The sequence below is a fragment of the Oenanthe melanoleuca genome, chromosome 14 (assembly GCF_029582105.1).
Source record: "Oenanthe melanoleuca isolate GR-GAL-2019-014 chromosome 14, OMel1.0, whole genome shotgun sequence".
Taxonomy (NCBI): Eukaryota; Metazoa; Chordata; class Aves; order Passeriformes; family Muscicapidae; genus Oenanthe; species Oenanthe melanoleuca.
The window spans coordinates 2,492,458-2,511,380 of record NC_079348.1 but is presented as its reverse complement, the minus strand read 5'-3'; the positions used below and the strand labels follow the sequence as shown (position 1 = coordinate 2,511,380).

Below are 18,923 nucleotides of genomic sequence, written 5' to 3'. Positions count from 1 at the left end.
CTGGTTTCCCTTGAGAGCCACCCTAAATTGAGGTATTTTATCCATTCCCTGCCAGGAGTTTCAGTAGCTGTGGGGGGAAGTGGATCTCTGCTCCTGGAGCATTAATTAGTTTCCTCAATTAGCAATTGGAAGCAGGTGCTGCTGCTCCCAGCTCTGGGGCAGTGCCACCGAGTGCAGTTCCTCCCTCTGGGGCTCTGAAGGGAGGCACAGCAGCAACACAAACTCCTTTGAGACACTTGTGCTGGAGTTACCCATCAGACAAAGGACAAGACACCAAATCTTGCAGCCAGAGGACAAAAGAGGAAAAAAAAGCCAGATACAGGACAGGAACGTTGGTTACTTTGCCATGTTACTTTATGTAACGTCACATAACTGTTGCCATAGGAACATTATGCAGGTACATTATGGTTTGGCTTAATGGTGTTCTCCATGTACCAAAATATTACTTTTTAAAGTATTTAGTGAGACATTAACCTTGCTCTCTTTTACCTTTTTTTTGTTTGGTTTTTTTTTTTTTTTGTCACACATAATACCAAGCTCGTGCTGAACTCCCAGTTGGGTACCTGGCTGTGGAAGCTTCAAGTTCAAAGGAGAAGCCTTCTGCATCCTTGGCTAGGCAGCTGCAGTCCCAGGTTACTGATCTTCTCTGGCTCTTACCAACAGCATCTTCTCCCCTACACTGAGAGGAAGATGTGACTTCTCAAGTGTCAAACACACTCTGACAGCTGTCAGCTCCCATCTCACAGTGCACGTTAAATAACTCAAGTAAAACTCAAGTAAAAATCCATTTTAACTTTGCTGTATTTATATACTATATAAATTTTACATGCTATATATTTACAGTGGGGCAAGTGCTTTTTATCTTTAAAAAAACAAAGATCAAACTTTAGACATCTCTGAACAACACAGCTTGTATAAACCAGACAGATTATTCAGATGAACTGTATTTAATACAGGTTCCCCACTCATCTCCTGATGCAGGACCAGTGAATAATAAGTGCATCACAGTTTGATAGCATTTAATAATAAAAATAAAAATCACAGTATGAATTTGTCTGTAACTAGACACTTTAGAGAGACAAAACAGACAACTGAGACTTAAGACAAATGACAGTATATTAAGAAAATGTAATAAAAACATATGGAACAATATACAAATAATCTTGAGAGATACATTCAGAACTGCATATTCGTTGTTTCACAATGCTGAAAACCAGAAGATTTTCTTCAGATCTTGAATATAACTCAATTGTGAAGTAAATTAGTTTCTAGTGTCAGACCACAGAAAAAAAAAAAAAATGAAGCTCTTGCAAAACTCGTGAAGTTTTAAATAAGTCTTTAAATTAAATATACAGACTGTCAGTTGCAACTTTTATAATTCCTGGTCGCTCTTGCACCAGATGTCTTAACTTGGAGTAACATTACATGAATAACATAAAGTCAACCTGAGTCTGTAATTAAGCAGCATTTGAGATGGTCTATTCCAGGGCATTATCTCAGCTCAGTGAGATATTCATGTGGTAATTTACAATGTTCAGCAGTTGTAAAAAGTTTTCACCCTTTTGGATTAGAAGTATATTTTAAAAAAGAAAGTCTCAAGTTAAAAACTAAAAAAAAGTTCTTACATGGTAAAATTCTGTACAGAAATGTTAAGCACCACTTATGACTGGATTTTGTCTTGATGGTAATTGATAATAAATTTTAAGTTTTGATGGTCACTGGTAATGTCAGGTTTGAAGGTAAGAAGTCGTTGGTTTTGATGATGAGAAGTTGTTGGTTTTGAAGGTGAAGGGTTGTTGGGGTTGGTGGTCAGAAGTCCTTGGGGTTGGTGGTGGGTTCAGTCTGAGTATTGAAGGCTTTCTTCAGTCAGCTCCACACCTGAAAGGCAAAAGGAAACAAGGTCAGTCCTGCTGTGACATTAAAGATTAAACTGGCTCTAAAAGACAAGCTCAGAGCTGCCCCAGCTCCATCTGCTCCCCCAGGACAGGATCCAACTTCTCACACAGCAGCTGCACCCCAGTTCTAGGCTCAGGCTGCTGAACTGTACAGAGCCTTAGGACAGAGCCACCTGCTTTAACAGCAAGTGTTGGACCTTGGCTGAATCCAATTTAATTGAAGTTTTGCCTAGAAAGCTTTGTTGTTTTAGTAACAATCTTGTGGTCAGACTGACCAAATCATAGCCACAAAGGCAGAGCCTTCAAAGAATTGCTTCAAAGCTGCTTCCCCTCTCCTGTGTAAATTTTTCTTAAACCACAACTTATCACTAGCTGTTTTCATCCTTATTAATTTATTCAAAATAACAGGAGTCAGATGAAAAGGCACAACCCCACAATTCCTCAGTGGCTCCCTGCCTGTCCTTTAGATGCTCCAGTACTCCAAAAACATGGCCAAAGTGGCCTCTTTAGAAAGCAGCTTTCATCTTCACAGAATCCTACTTGAGACCCATTAAAAAAAAAAAGAAAAAAAAATAAAGATACTGACCTTCCAGAAGATGGAGCTAATTACCATCCAGGAAGGATGAGGAAATACTAAAACTCTCAAGACTTAAACTGCTTCTGGCAGCCCTTGTCTCCCCCTCGTGTTGTGAGCAGCATGTTCAGCAGTGAACAAACAGCTCCTTCTCCTCCCCTGCCCTGAGCAGGGAGATGTGGAACATTTAATTCCTCACTAAACCTGACTGGTCTGGGAAAACCCGAGTTTGCCACCTGCTGGCCAGAGAATCACTAAGGCCAAACCACTACTGAGCACGAGCATTTTATTCTGTTCAGTTCCTGATTCAGCTAGAACAGAGCCTTTTAGTGCACTAAGGGTTATTTTGGACATGAGTATTATAAAAGAAGTCTCCTTTTACCACATTAGGATTTGAAAGACTTCAGTTCTTAAATTTTTCACGTTAAAGAATAATGGGTGAACAATCAGCTTTCCCTCCACTCTCTGTTTTTAGAATAGAACTTTTGGTTATCTCTGTCTTCAAGTACAATCAGTTTTCCACAAATGCATTTCCCCTTTGCCTTGAGTAAACTTTCCAGTGCAAGAATTCAGTGAACTGACTGTGGCAATTTGCCTAAGTGTGGCAACCCCATGAAAGAAGTTTTAACTTTTTAATTAAACTTCTTCAGTTCTCTTGTTTTCTGTGCTATAATAATGACAGTTTCAACATGACTAGAACCATGGGTACATAGAAAATGTAGAAAATTTAAAAATGAAACTGGCTTTTGGATAGTAAGCTGTTTTCTTCAGGGATGACTTCACTTAGCTTTTGAGTAAATAGTTAGGGGATTGTTTTGGTTTTCTGTTAAAATAGATGAGTAACTGGAACTGGTTTATGTCAGATAATAGGCATTTAATAAGGTTTTATTTCTATAATAAACACTTCTGTTCAGCAAAAATTTCATGGGAAATGTTGTCAAGTTCAATTTTAAATGTTGAATTTGTTGCAGTGTGCAATCATCTTCATTGCATAATTTTAGAGCTAATTAATTTAAACTAATTAATTTATCTACTGCAAGCCCAAGTTGAGATTATGACAAGCAACAGCTGAGAGCTTAGTGTAAATTTAGGCACACAAATTCATATTTGGGTTTTTTTGTAAGAAGCCAGACTTTCAAGTATTATAAACTGGGGAAGAGCTGTTTCCTCGGCCCACCTCTATGTATTGTTAAGCCTACACTAACAGAAAAGCCCCATGACTGAATAAAAAAATAGCAGGAATTTAACACTCTCCAGGTGTTAAACTGTGAATGTCCTCTGGACGTTTGACAGCTGTGCTTAGGAGAAGGCACAGCTACACCTGGACCAACAATATTTCAGTATTATCACAACTCCTGTTATTCTGAGTGAGCAAGCAGCACTATTTCTATGCTATGAACAGCTGAATGGAGTATTTTATTTAAATTATAGTATAGTTTGGGTTGGAAAGGATCTTAAAGATCATCTATTTCCAACCCCCTGCCATGATACCGTTTGGAAGCTGTGATAAAACGCAGGGATTTAATCACACAAGCATTTAAAGACTGTTATGAATAACCAGGAGTGCTGCCAACATCCCAGGGCCCCTTACCTCTGACATACTCAGTGGATGCCATGGAGCTGTATTTCTTGCTGTCACCTGCACCAGAAGGCTTCTCTTCCTTGTAGGGCTGTTTACTGCCCTGGTTTCTGTATTGCTCACTTAAATGGTCATCTGGAGAACGGGACTCTTCCTTCTTCTCCCATGTTTTCTTCTGGAAACGAGGATCTAAATATTCCAATAAGTCTTTCAGTTTCCTTTCGTGCTTCTTTTTCTTCTTTTTCTTATGTTTGCGATTGTCATTGTCAAAGTGGAGCACAGAGCAATCCAAATCATAAAGTCTGAAGGAAACATGCAAGTTAAAAATAGAAAAACAGATGTGGCACTTGATGTATATATGAAATGTTATTTATTTACCACAGGTGACGACTTGCAGAGTGTTTGCTACTTTGTGGTACTTTCTGCACATCTAACTTAATTTAGACGCAGCAACTTTAAGCCCTCAGAATGAAGGCCAAGAGGTCCTGGATTGTACACAAATCGTTAACAGGCATATAGGGAGCTAAAAAAAAAAATTAAAATTGGAACCTAATCAAGAACGGTGTGCAGATGTTATTCTGACTACATTGTCCAGCTCTAGTGTTCTAACACAATTCAGCAACATCTTTCCTATCTTCTCTTGGCCAACCTAATAGCATGATCCCGTCACATTATGACAGATAAGTTACTTAGAAACAATGGAAAAAAGGCAGACATGAGAAATACCCAGAAAAATAATTAGGAAAAACTTGCTGATTATGCTGGAATCCTTGCTTACTTGTAATCCTTCTCTCGATGTTTATCTTTGGACTTCTTTTTCTTCTTGACCTTCTTATACTTTTTGATTCTTTGGTCATCTGTCTTTCGGCATTTCTTTTCTATGTCACTTCCACTTTCTTCTTGGTGGGAGTATTTCCTTTTGCCATTTCTTAGTTTTTCGTTTTCCCGGGAAGAGTCCTCAAAATTTGAGTGAGCTGACACTGGTGGAAGTGCATGCCTTTCACGAGAGTATTTTTCTGAGTGCTGCTGAGGTACTGAACAATGGTGGAAGTTTGCTCTGTGGCTGCTGAAGTGATGCACATCCTCCTCTCGGGAGAATGTGCTGTGAGCCCATCTGCTTTTGCAATGATAATCCTTGTGTGACCTGCTGTAAGCTTGGTTTAATTTGTCATAGTCTTTATCACAATGAGAGGACCTCCTCTCCCTACCATCCCTTGTTCCATGGGAGGAATAATAATCATTGTAGTATCTGCACTTTTCCCATCTCCGTGGTTCATCTTGATAGTATCTCTCTCTAATCCAAGGTCTGTCTCCTTTGGAATAGTAATACCTATTCCTGTCTGGATCTGTCCTTTCTCTGCTCCGGGATCTGTAACGGGAATATTTTCCTGAGCTCCTGCCATTACTGGGACTGTTTCTTTCATTGTGGGAGGATCTGTACTTGCTCTCACTGCAATACTCCTGCTTATGACGGCTTTGCTTGTTTGTTTCCACGCTGTGAGAGCTCCCCCTCCTGTGGGAATGATCATCTGGTTTGTTTCTGGTTTGCCTCTCCCTCTCCTCAGTGTCCGAGTTTTCTCTCTTCCTCCGGTAGTGCTCTTTGTCAGTTCTTTTAGAGTCATGGATTTTTTTCTTATTCTTTTTCATATGTTTATCATCATCATCATCATCACATATTTTATTACTCAGCCCCTCATCTGCTCTAGAAAATTGACTTTCCAATACCTTATCCAGCTTTGTAATAGAAGAGTCATTAACGGGTGGTACCTCTACATAGTTATTAGAAATGTCCTTTGTATCTTGGCATTTATCTGTAATATCTAGAGATGCAAGTTTTTTAGAACTACATTCAATGTCAGGCTTTATAGAGGAAGTTTGCCCTAATTTCTCTTTGCTCTCAGGAGACCCTTTGATGTACAAAGGATTTTCTTTTGAAATGAGTTCAGGTTCTTTTGATCTTCTTAGCTTGTCTTTATCTCTGTCTTCAGACTCACACTGCCCAAGGAATTCACCTTCAGTATCCAAAGATTTTTTCCTAACCTTGTGCTGACCATTGATATTGAGATGTGCATTATCAGCTTTTGTTATAATACTTTCAGCAACTTCTTCTTTGGTAAAAATGGTTTCAGAATCTGATTGAGTAAAAAGTTTCTCAACCTCACAGCTAAAGTTGGAAGGAACCTTCCTGGATTCTTCATAGGCAAACAGTGCTTCCATCACTACAGTTTCCATAACTCCATCGTTGTCAGAAGATTTCTGAGGTCCAGAGACACTGCACAAAAATAAAAAACATATTTTTAGCTTGTAAAAGTCCATCTAAAACTCTGAAAGATAGTTTTTAGAAAACCATTCTTACACCTCCCTCAGTTCCCATGGTAAGTTTTTCTTCTCTCAATTCTGCAGGTCTTGCCTTAAAAAACCCATTCCCAACACATCCAACTCATTCCACTTACAGCTCTGAATATCATCAATAGGCAGAACAACTGTATTTACTCTCCCAGTTAGAAAAAAGGTAAACACACAGATTTCCCACTCTCACAAGTGGGAGAGCAGATTGCGGGAATTTACATTCACTCATGCTAGGATGCAAAAAAAGGGAAAGAGGATTAGAAAAAGTATTCCAGACAATGGAAGAAAAATGTAAAAACATCCTGTGAAAGTATCTGCTTGTATTTAGCATCAGAATAATGTGTGCCCAATGCTGATGTCTGCAATGCCAGATGCAGAATGTGCAATTCTCTGTATTGATGTAAATCTCTTAAGCAGTATTAGTAGATGGGTAAAATAGTAATAAACTTGTAGGAAATCTTGTTTTAATCAGAGTATAGTCATTTTACCTTTTTTCCTCTGACAAGCTGTTCAACTGGCTGTATGTAAGAGATTCTAAGATACCTTGAGGATCTGGTGACAAAGCTTTAGGCATCTACAATTAAAACACAGAAGTTAACAAGCAGAAAGAAAAAGCTACTTTTTAGTAGAAAACTACTGCTGACAAATATTAGATGTTAAACAAGATCACACTGAGTTACCTGCACTGTTCCCACTTTCCACATCATCCCCCTCTTCCCAAAAATGTATTTTATGAAACTTATGAAGTATTATCTCCCTCAACTTTTCTTATGTTGACATATGTCATATGTCAGCTCAGCTCTGCAAATTCAGTGGGATAATAGCACAAAGGGTTAGGATGAGATCTGTGCCGTTTTCTTGGTATTCCACATTGTAGTGCTGATGAATATTGAATATATCATAGGTGAGAAAGTCCAGATGAACAAATGTAACTCACCGTTTCAAGCACTCCATTTGCTTTAGAGAAGAAAATCTCAGAAGGTTTAATGGGTTGGACTTGGCAAGTGGAATCATCAAGTTTCAGTCCATTTTCTTTATATTCATTATCTAAACTAATAGCACCATTTAAGGAATCAAGTTTTGGCAGCTCATGCTGGGATCTTTCTTCAGCATTCTGAGAGGATGAATGGGAATTATGCAATGTACGGACCACCTTCCCAAGCAGGATTCCATTGGAAGATATGACATTGCAATTCCTTTTGAACAAGCCCTTGGACTCCTCGGCTTTTCCTGAAGGTTCTGCCCCGTAAGGGACCATGCTATCAGAACAGAGCTTAGGGTTTCCATTCACTGCTGGCTCAACAAAGATTTCATCAGGAACCTCCTGCTTGGAGACATTAGTAGCAACTGACACTGTGGAGAGGTTTGAGGTAGGCTCTGCTGTGGAAGAGTTTGTAATTGTGGCTGAAGGAAGGGGCTTCAGCTCCTCCTCCTCCACAGCGCTGCTCGGACACTCGAGCGGCAGCGCCGGCCGGGCGGGCAGCTTGTTGTGAATACTGATGGTGATCTTCTGGGGCTTGGAAGGGTCTGCCATGGAAGGCCTGGAAATTGCCCAGTTCTGAACACAAGCTGTTGGTGGAGCTGAAGAAGGCCTTTTCACAGCAACACCAACAGTACTGGGATCTTCTTTTAAGGGTCCATTTCCATTTAAACGACTTGAATTCTGGATTTGAAGAGATTGTAAGATGGACATGTTCAAACACAAAGCATTGGAAGCTTCACATTAAATTCTCACACTAAATTGTTCTACAGATTGCCACAACATCTAAGAAGAAACCTCATATCCCTTCCAATATAAATGCACGTTCAACAAGTGTGTGTAAATCCTGCCTTTGGTATCAAATCAGCATCAGTTTGACACCCCCCAAGCAACTTAACATCAATGAAAACTATTCAAAAAATATTTATTCTCCTTTTTAAACACTCTCCAGCAACACTGGAATAATTCTCCTAGTACTCAGGAAAAAGACAATCTGTATTCTATCGCTGTCTCAACTAAAGTGACACTGATAGGGACGGGGCATATATTTACTTTTTAAATTTAAATTACTTAGGCATTGATAGACTACTTTTAAAATTTCAATTATTTAGGCATTAATAGACTGCTTAAACTGTCTCAAGAGCACAGATCTCAGGCTTTAGAAAGCTGAGCTGGAAGGGTATGACTGCACAATTAAAGATTAGCCACTGTTTGAATAATCTGGCTCTAGCACGAGGGCTGTGAAGAAACCCGCAGCGTGGAAGGGAAAACAAAACTCAAAAACCCCGTTCCACATCAAAACCCACTATAATTTGGTGGTGCTGTCTGCCCCCTTGCAGTTACCTTGATCATGTGAGGAGGAAGCCGTGGTCCCATGAAGGCAGCCTGCTTGCTGTTGGCCCCGCGCTGGCCCAGGAAGGAGCGCGGGTAGGAGGGCGCGGGCAGGTAGAACGCTCGCTCGCCCAGCGTCAGATCGTAGCGCCTGCAGAGACAGCAGCTCTTCTTACAGCCCAGTCCTGCCTTAAACCCCACCCCATCATCTCACAGCAACAGTGTAATGACACCAAAGACACATCTGCAAGATTCAGGCAAGACTATAAACTGAAGATTAGATAATGGTCTTCCTACAATGACTGTCCTTTGCAGAGCAATGACTCAGCCTCACACCATCTATGGCCATGATTTCTCCTCTTTTCTAAACTGGCCAGCTACAGAGAGCAGATAGAAAGCAGCATGCCCAAGTGCAGGAGTTTAAGGTCAAGCAATGAAAGGTAATAAATGACACGGGGAATTTCCACTTAGACAGAAATATACAAATAGTAATATTTTCCTATATTGAAATATTCCTATATTCCTATATTGGGTGAAAAGAAAAAGACTTGAAAACAAGAAAAGTATCAGCAACTTGATAGTAAAAATATTCAGAGCACATCTAGTGTAATTACCTGATATAAAAAAGTACGTAAGCTTGCTGATTGAGAACTGTTTTGATATCAGAAAGCTCTACTGAGGCATCATTCATTCGGTACCAAAGTCCATTACCAGCCTGCAAACAAAGAATATCTTCAGATGAATTGCATGTGTTCCAAAGGACATCACAGATAGAGCACTGCAGAACAAAGCATACTAAAACAAAGCAAACAAAGCACATGATGCAATGTTTTTCCCTAAAACCAGTGACTACCAGTAACATTTTAATTTTTTTGCCAGCACAGGTTTTATCCTATTAGAAGTTGAGCTGATCCCTACCTTAATGAAGCAGAGATAGTGTCCAGCATTACAGTTGAAGCCACTATGAACAAGAACTGCATATAAAGCATAGATAAGGGGTTCTCCAATAGATTGGGACATATATGCTCGAAGATCCAAATATTCAGGGTATTTTACATCCTAAACAAAGACAAAGAAGACTCAAAAGTTATCCTGAAATACTTCATGGAACAGCCTGAAAAAGACACAGACTAGGACTATATAAATATATTTTTCAATTAACTTGAAAAATGCCTATTCTCAGAAACAACATTTAGCAACTTAAGCTGCAGGGAGCTATTTTCTACAGAATTAGCTCTTAAAGGGCAAAGTATGTTCTTATGGTCACACAGGAATTGTATCAGTATTAAAAAGAAAGCAACAGCCACAGCTGCTAAGTTGTCATATCGACTTCTCTTACACTGTAGTTACTGTCTGAAATGTGAACATTAAAATGAGTATTCCTCTTTGGGAAATGTCCATTCTGAGAAGATAAAGCAGCATTGCAGCTGCAAACTTACCTTGTTGATCTTTCCACCTGTAAAATTTGCAAATCTTTTCAGTGATATTGTGAGAACATTGGAAGAGCGATGTATCGTGTACCTCTTTGATGCTGGAACCATCTTTTTACACCTTAAAAACAAGCACAGACATATTTTTAACAGTGTATTATTTTCTCACCCAGAGTCAAACAAATTTTCATCTCTCACACATGCTTATGCTATTTGAAAGATATTCTGCTTCTATGCTAGATCTTCTATATGCTAGATCTTTCCTTAAATCCATAGACTGCATTTCAGCTTTGTTAATAGAGAGAACATAGCAGGATATTAGAGACAGCTCTACAGAAAAAAGAATAAAGGAATTAGGACATTATCTCTTGACAGCCAAATAAATGCCTGAACATGTATCTTTCTTATGTCAAAAAGGTAAGACAGTAAAAAATGTAAAAAAATCACTGGAAGGAAACAGCCATTCTGCAAGAGGAGACATGTGACAATATTGAGTTTTCTTGTACTGAGATTTCCTGGAAAGATTGAAACCCTTCAAAACAAAATTGTTAATTTTGTTTGTTTCACTGCACACTCAGAGGAGGTACAGACTAAGTCCTGAAATGCAACCTTCAGCACAAAGACTGAAACATGTCACTTTACATTGTCAAGAAAATACTGCTGAGAGCTAACAAACAGAAAGAATTTAACAGCCTTCTTTCAAACAGGTATTAAAATACAAGGCACAGAATTCCAAACTGATGGAGAAAGCCAATGAACAAAAGAGAGCCACCCAGGAGGAAAAAAATAAAAGTAGTTTATAAAATTATGAAACTTGTATTTAGAGATGGAGGTTTCAGGCCATACTAATCCTTATTAGAAAAAATAATGGTAGAAAACAAAAAGGAAACTGAAAAGTAATATAATAGTTTGCCAGCAATGGTAATTACACTGTACATACACCAAATCTTTCTTCTCAAACTTTTTGTGAAACACTAAACTTCTGGATTTGTGTGTGACTAAACTGGTGTTGCCTCCCACCCCAAATCCTTGTCCATATCCCTGTGCTCCAGCTCACACTTCTTATCAGACATGCCTTTTACCTTCTGACCATGAGTATTTTAGTGTAACTTCACACTCATCAAGGCTGACAAGCCTCAGCACAGACAGTATTAGGAATAAAAGTCTAATGTGAGCAACACAATTTTTATAATGTATTTCCAAATATTCAAACAGAAATATAAAAATTACTCATTTAGAAATAAGTGCATTATTTTCCAATCTTTGAATGATTTCAGTAAATTAGTTATGTAAACAAAACTAAATGAAATTGCAAGCCATGTCTGTCTTATTGCTGAACAAAGTCAAGAGATAACTTATCCTCCAAGTCATGCACTGCATTGAACATGTATCTTGTATCAAGGTGTAATTAAAAGTAATCTTACTTGCTACACTTGTAGCTATTTTCACCGTCCAGCTGTTCTGGTTTCACAAATTGTTCTAGAGCTCTGGTGACAGATGTAACTGCCTGGATGAGTAAGAAAGTAGAACACTAAGTCACAAAAAATGCAAAGTTTCAAGCACTTAAAAGCACTTTACAAGAGAACCTTGCTAATTTATACTTAACTGAACCAGCAAACACCATGAAGGAGGAGACAGAAACAAAGTTCATTGAATATTTGCCTTATTTCAAAATGACCCCACTTCAAAATGAATGAATTTTGCAGTGCCAGACAGTATCTGTGGTATGTCTTGGCATCAATAATGAGAGCAATCAAACCCATCAATCTAACAATAGATGTATATTGAAGTAGAATAACTGAGAAGTATGATTATATCAGTGTTTGTGTAGCCATAATTATTATTTTTCCAGCTTAAATCCAATCCAAACATGGAGAGCATTTCCATGGCTTCCACAGAACAACAAAGTCCAATACACCACCATCCACCACCAAGCTGTTTTGATTCAACAAGATAAGTGTCTCAGCAAAATGACTTTATTTTATGAAGCTCTACAAGCCTTCACACATCTCAGGCCAGGCCCACAAACACTTTACCTTTATATCCAAAGTAACATCAAGAAATGGCTCGTAGGTATCCGACACTGCTTTGCAGTTCAAGCACTTTACTGGAATCAAAAGACAAATGCTTAACATCATGTGAGTGAGACTAACTGCATGAATTTAAATTATTAATACACATCACTTTAGTCAAACTACAAACTCCTTTGCTAGAGACAGGCAAAAAGACACACATCAGTTTGAAAGACAGTAAATTTTTTACAAGTACCTCGAGATCTTAGATATCCTCCAAATATTTGATAAATAAGTGTGGTGGCTTGAGAAGATCTGTCTAATCTGGAAATAAATTAGAGTCAGACCTCAGTAGACTGAAAGTACAGAGTTAATTCTTCAAACAATTTTTGGTTATATGAAAACAAATGAGATAGATTTTAATCCATGATAGTAAATATAGTAGTAAGAAGGGCTAGAAAAAAATTAAATTTAATTAATTTATGCTTACTTGGTGCTTCCATTCAAGCAAGCTTTCTGTAAAGCATCAACAGTGAAGCATAAGAATTCATGTGCATCCTCTTGACTGCCAAAATGGAAATGTTTTCCTATTCCTAAGAAATGAAAAGGTCATCATATATTTATTTCTTATAGAATGAAAGAAAACACACATTTCTAAAATACCTCTTCTTTAAAGTAACAAAATTATTTATATGCATCAAATAACTCACTGTAAAATTTAGAAACTTAAAAATAAACCTATATCAAACTACTTACTTTTAAGGCCATTGATAACAGACGTGGGTTTGATGGCATTGTTAGAGCAACACAGGACCTGGTTGATGTGACTTTCCATTGTGCACATCATACAGAATCCTTCTACATGACCTAGTGAAAGAAGAAAGCATCTCATTCTAGTCAAATACACATTGCTAAAAAAAAAAACTCCACCCCAAAATAATAACAACCTAAGTTGTGAGTGCAATATCCACTCTCTGTGGTACATTCTCTTCTACTAAGGTGTCAATATCCCAACAGTTTTGTGCCATTTTATTATGCAGAACTGTACAGAATAAAACTGCTTAAATCACAGACCAGGCTGCTCAAAACCCATCCAACCTGGCCTGGAACACTCCCACTGAAATGTGTCCCTGCTCATGGCAGGGGATTGGAACTAAATAACTTTGAAGGTTCCTTCCAATGATTGCATGATTCTTAACTGAAATAATTTTTACATATGGGAATAAAACACAATCAAATTTCTAGGAATAAATATTAAGATACCAGATTAGAAAGCATACAGGTGCCTTAGGAAAAAAACCCACATTTATAGATTTGAAAAGAAGCTCCCCTAGGCTTAAATAAAGTCAAGTATAAAAAAATTCAAAGAACACAAATTCCAGGCTTTAAAAAATACAAACTTAATTATTTAGAATAAAATCAGCTTAAATTTTCATACAGTCTCCCCCAGATTTCTACTTGAGTTTATAAGAGATTAGTTGGTGGTGCTTCCCAAAATGTTTGGGCTTTTTAATGGGTCAACATGGAACGTATAATTTATCACAGCATTAGTGCACTGCAGTATATCAGCTGTGAAGAATCTTCAACACCAACATCCTAAATTTTATCACCTTTCTACCAGCAGGAAACCCAAATGCCAAATGTTCATCAAATGCCTCACTTTACAATGTACTTTATTATTCACATGAAGCAAGAAATGATCTTTTCTCTAAGTTTTACCATGGCACATTAAATTAACAAATTCACTTTATATGCCTCCTATAATTCTGAAACTCCTGTTAGCAGAATCATAGAACCATTTAGGCTGAAAAATACCTTTAAGCTCTCGCTCAAGAACTACTTCTATAAAATAAGAAACTAAGAATTTCTTCACAGAACCCGTTTTTCTTTCACCTCTGGAGCTGTCCAACAGATTTACAGTGTTAGAAAATACTCACATGACTTGGTGTGCTCAAGTGAAAGCATGTAATTGGCAAGAGGAGGCGTGTAGGTCAAACACTGGAGAGTAGAATTAAGGAAACATGTGTTGCCGAGGTTCTGCAGTCCAACCCCAACACTCTGTGTTTGCTGCCAATCCATACAGATTTTCTCAGGTGGAAAAAGAATTCTTTGTGGCGGAGCAATCCCATCATTAACAACTGCAAGAAATTTGTATTTTTAAAAGAGTTGTACTGGATTTGTTTTAAAGAGGGTATGTAAAAAGTAGGATTCTGCAGGAGGAGCCTGAAGAACCAGCTCTACTCCAAAACACAGCAACACATGATGCACAGCTTTAACACTGTGAATTTCCTGGTCAACACTCTCTTTTGGACAATAGTTTATTCATCTGTTTTAATTCTTCTAGTAAAGACACAAACTACCACTCTGATTTTAGTACCCATTTTCTTTATATCCTTTAATATCTTAATTAAATTATTGGATTTTTTTCCTTATTGTAACTTAAACCACAAACTTGCACTTGTGGTTTTGCAGTAAGAACTCAGACAGACAAACAAGTAAGCAGCACAGAAAGTAAACCCATAGATATCAGATCTCTTCCTGGGCAGTGTTATTATTCAAAGACTTGTGAATAATGGAAGCCATGAATAGACATGGAAAAATATATTTTTCTCTCCAGAACAGAAGAGACCTAGGTACATCTGTGGATTATGAAAAGCTCCCCATATTTGATTTTACATAAATAAAAAATACTTTACAAATCAATTGTAAATAGATAAACCCAAGTTCTGCAACACTTATCCCTGCAGCTGCCTTAGGGGATGCACAAAATTGAAGTCTGTGGCTGAACTCTTGATTCACTGTAATCTCATTTTATAGCAATGCAACAACTAAAATCTGCTTCTACTTTGGTTTTGCTTTTAACAAAAAGGACAGAAAACACTTACCTAGATCTCTTTGGGCAAAAGGCTTTGATTTTTGAGATGATCTACAATAAATATGCCCCCCAGGACCTTTGTCCACAGAGACTTTGTTTGGATCTTCTGTAGGAGGTACCCGGCCCAAATTTGCAGTGCGTGACGTCATTTTTTTAGTACGGGGTTTCATAGATTTGTCAGACCGTCTTGAGGAAGATTTTTTAGACTTTGAAGATTTTGGCTTGTTAACTATGGTCATTGTTCATATCTGTAAAAAGGCAAAAGTTCTGTTTGACATAAGGACGTCCAAAGTATTCCAGAAAGGAAAGATTAAGAAAAATCCTGTCACTTAGCCTCAAAGAATTTGAAGAACTAAACAGCTCAGAATGATTACAAACAAGGGAACAAACCCTCAAAACTCAAAAAAAAAAAAAAAAAAAAAAATCCACCCAATGAACAACTAAATTCAAACAAAGTAGATTTTTTCCATCAAAACTGTATCAATATTGTTATTAACTTCTGCTGAGCTAATGACTGGTGGCATTTCTTACACTTACATAGGATTTTAAACCACTATATTTACCAAGATCTTTTTGTTAAAAGAAGTGGCACAATCAAGTGCTGGCCTGTTGAGATCCAGGAGGAATTGTCTGGCCAACATTTTCCTGCTCCTGGGAACCACACACCCCTGATGACACAGAGCATGGGATACAGCTCTGAGAAATCTGGGAAAAAAGAGCAAGAAAACACTTGCAAATTTATTTCCACCTGGGTTTCTTTTGCCCTTCCAAGAAATATTTGTTTGGATACGCTTTTGGCAGCACTCCTTGAAGTATTTTGCACCCAAGGTTTACAATGCTTACTTAGAAACCAAGAAGTTGAATTTAAAAGCATCTTTTTTAGTTCTTATGTGAAGTTGTTTAACTAGGGAAAAACAAAAGAGGAATGTAAACTATAAAAAGAAAATGATGACCACAAAAGAAAGCAAAACTAATCCTCAGCCCTCAAGAATAAAAGCAATAACTAAGTCCTTTATAAAGTGCTGATTATGTTTCAAGATGGTACCTCTTTAAATATGTGTAATTTTGTGTGCACAGTAAGCTGCTGAATAATTACATGATCAATTATCAACTCCTATATGTAAAATTTTCCTTCTATCATGCTATATAATGTAGGGCTTTTTAAGTTTAGGTAAACTATAAACTAAACTGAGTGTTTAAAGTATAACCTGCTTTGTAATACTAAACTGAGAGAACAAAGCATGAAGCAGTTTCAGATTCATGGCACAACTTGATTGCTAATGATAAAACTTTGGGTAGATTAAACAAAGCACAGCAAACCGCAGAACTTCCAGTCCCACAAAAGACAAATTATGTGTGGAACCTTTAATTAGATTTTTTTCCCCTCTAAATTTTCAATTTAAAATCTACTTTGTACACACTTTCCATTTTAAAGATGATTACAGAAAAAAAATGAAAAATTCACTCATTTTACTGAAAAATGAGGACATCCTTTTCCATTTCAAAGACTAAGATGACAGTTCTTGGGCTTAGTGATTTTCAGGTAAGATCCAGACTCCAAATTGCAGATACTGGTGACATCTCCTTTACCTGATGGAAAGGGAAGGGGTTTCAACAACATTCTAGGAACTTATTTGCAGGACAAAAACCAGAATCAAGACTGCAGTGACAAGCAAACAGAATATTATCACAAAAAAGCTTTGGCCTTATACTGACCAGTAAGGGGAGCCTCACATATTTTTAAATTTATTTTTGACAACTGAGCAGCACTGTATAGCTTGCTAATTAATTTTGACAACTGATTACCAGATATCAAACACTAGACACCTGCAAATATCAACGGATGTCCAGAATAACTCAGATCCACCACTTTTTCAAAAATCTGTCAATATAATAAATTTGGATGTAACATCTCTTTGGTGAAGCAGCACAAACATTACACAGGTGATTTTGCTCTCCCACTGTTCACTGTAAATACAGGTTCTGTTCCTGTAGCACTGCTGAACATAAATTCACATTGCCATGTTTACTGAGTGCTTTTCACCTCTGCTATTCCCATAACAGACTTCTCCCAGTATGATACTGACAAGCAGAAACACAACAAATACTTGCTTTCCTCCCATTTGGAGAGTTACATCAGCGTTGTTTAGATTCTTTTTTCGCAGTCTCATCACAACACGCATCAGTTAATACTCGGATCTAAATATTTATGTTTGGCCTCCGCTTTGCACACAATAAATCACAGCTCAGGAGGGTTTTACACAAGATCCCGCTCCCAGAACCGTGTTCAGCCAGGGAGTACGCGCCTTTATCTCAGTACAAGCCAAACACTTCCAGCAGCGAGTGTACAAAAACAAGCGCGGCATTGGGCAACACCGAGGCAGAAACAAGCAGCGGGAGGAAACTCCTCGGGCAGCAGCGCGGGCACAGTCACCTCGCTCCATCCCCGACCGCACCGCGCCGCGCTCGCCGCCGGGAGCAACAACACCCCGGGGCAGCGCGGAACACAAACACACGCCCCGCGCCGGTTTTACTTTCGGTACAAAATGAAAGGCAGCAAAGGCGGAAGTAATTAATGAGTTTACCCGTGGTGAGCAGGCGGCGGGGAGCGCTCCGAGCTCCGCGTCCCGGGGCCGTTGGTTGTGGCGGGACCGAGCCCGGCGCCGCGAGCGCCCGCGAGCGCCTCGGTACGGGCGGCCCCGAGCCCCGAACCCCGCTCACAACCGAACCCCCGCCCCGGTACCGCCAGCGCCAAGCCCGCAGCACCGACCCGCTTTCCCTCGCACTGCCATGCCGAGGAGTCCCGCTGCCCGAAAGCGTTCTGACTCCGCGAGTAAAAAGGCCGCTGGCAGGGGCAGGGACGGGCACCGCACGCAACATGTCCGCGCTCAGCGCGGCAAGAGCCCAAACACACACAAAACAAAACCCACCCCGACACGCAAACGAGGGGGACCGGGAACCGGCCCTGAAGGAGCTCCCGCCTCGCCCTTCTTCCTCCAACCCGCACACCGCCCGGCCCTCAGCCCCGCTCTCCCCGCCCGTGCCGTGCCGGGCCGCCTCCGCCGCCCGGCCCCGTGCTAACCTGTCCGGGCCCGCGTCCCATCCCGGCCCGGGGGCAGGACCGCGGCGGCGGCGCCCAACGGCGGCTCCGTGCCCATGGCAACGCGGTGGGGGGGCGGCGAAGCGAGCGCGGAGCCCCCCGGGCACGGGGCGGAGGGGCCGCGGGAGCCGCCACCGCCACCGCCACGCCGAGCGGGAACAACGCGGGGTCAGGCGGGGCACGGCGCCGATCCCGCCCCGGGACGTGGGGCTGGGGCGTCCCGGCCGCCCTCCCGCCTGCGCCGGGACGCGGGGCAGCCACGCCGAATCCCCCACGCCGCCAGCAGCAGGAGTAGGAGGACGGAGATGCGGGCGCCGGCGGGACCCCGGCGCGTAACGGAGAGGGCGGGCGCGGAGGCACCGCCGCGCCGGGAGGGGGCCGGTCCCGCCGGCCCAGGGGGTGGCGGCGGCGGCGGGGCTGGGTCCCTCCGCCGCGTGCTGGGGACGGCGCCCCGCCCCGCCCGGGGGTCCCACCCCCTCCGGCTGCCCGCCAGCCAGGAGGGCAGCGGCCGAGCGCCCGGCCCGCGCCCCGGCGCGGTGGGCTGGGCTGGGCTGAGCCGGCTGCTCCCGCCGGTCGCTTTCCCTTCCCTTTCCCGGGCCGGCCCCTCCCCCCGGCCCATTGATTTCCAGGCGGGAGGCGCACGCGGTGCCGCCGGGCTGTGCCGGGGCCGCCGCCGGGCCCGGCGCTGCCCCCCAGCCCCATTACCTGGCTCGGCCCCGCTTGACTCGGCGCTGCCGGGTCCCCCTCGCCGCAGCCCCCGCCTCAGCCCGGCCCGCTCCGCCTACTGTTACAGTCCGT

The 18,923-nt window shown here is 40.9% G+C and overlaps 1 protein-coding gene across 6 annotated transcripts; it reads right to left on the bottom strand.

Annotated features, from left to right (window-relative positions):
• Window positions 1-332: 332 nt before the first annotated feature.
• USP42 (ubiquitin specific peptidase 42) lies at window positions 333-18,920 on the bottom strand. Of its 6 annotated transcripts, none has more exons than XM_056503572.1 (18): window positions 18,831-18,919; window positions 15,589-15,730; window positions 15,036-15,273; window positions 14,088-14,288; window positions 12,907-13,017; window positions 12,641-12,743; window positions 12,407-12,474; window positions 12,175-12,245; window positions 11,563-11,645; window positions 10,148-10,259; window positions 9,627-9,767; window positions 9,323-9,423; window positions 8,721-8,859; window positions 7,335-8,060; window positions 6,886-6,971; window positions 4,827-6,320; window positions 4,061-4,350; window positions 333-1,878 (listed from the first exon to the last, which is right to left on the bottom strand). In XM_056503572.1, the coding sequence occupies exons 3-18, from the start codon at window positions 15,262-15,264 to the stop codon at window positions 1,838-1,840; spliced, it is 3,996 nt and encodes a 1,331-aa protein (XP_056359547.1). In that variant the 5' UTR covers window positions 15,265-15,273; window positions 15,589-15,730; window positions 18,831-18,919; the 3' UTR covers window positions 333-1,837. The 6 variants fall into 6 exon arrangements, with proteins under 6 accessions (XP_056359547.1, XP_056359546.1, XP_056359549.1 ...); XM_056503571.1 differs by lacking the exon at window positions 18,831-18,919 and adding an exon at window positions 18,108-18,245; XM_056503574.1 differs by lacking the exon at window positions 15,589-15,730 and having other exon boundaries at window positions 18,831-18,920.
• Between the last annotated feature and the right edge of the window lie 3 nt (window positions 18,921-18,923).

Excerpts from the sequence above, each read along its gene's own strand:
- USP42 (XM_056503574.1), bottom strand. The coding sequence starts at position 15,264 with ATGACCATAGTTAACAAGCCAAAATCTTCAAAGTCTAAAAAATCTTCC. Across the intron at positions 12,246-12,406 it reads AGGATATCTAAGATCTCGAG|TAAAGTGCTTGAACTGCAAA; the intron begins GTACTTGTAAAA and ends TTTTGATTCCAG. Across the intron at positions 4,351-4,826 it reads CATCGAGAGAAGGATTACAA|ACTTTATGATTTGGATTGCT; the intron begins GTAAGCAAGGAT and ends TGTTTCCTTCAG.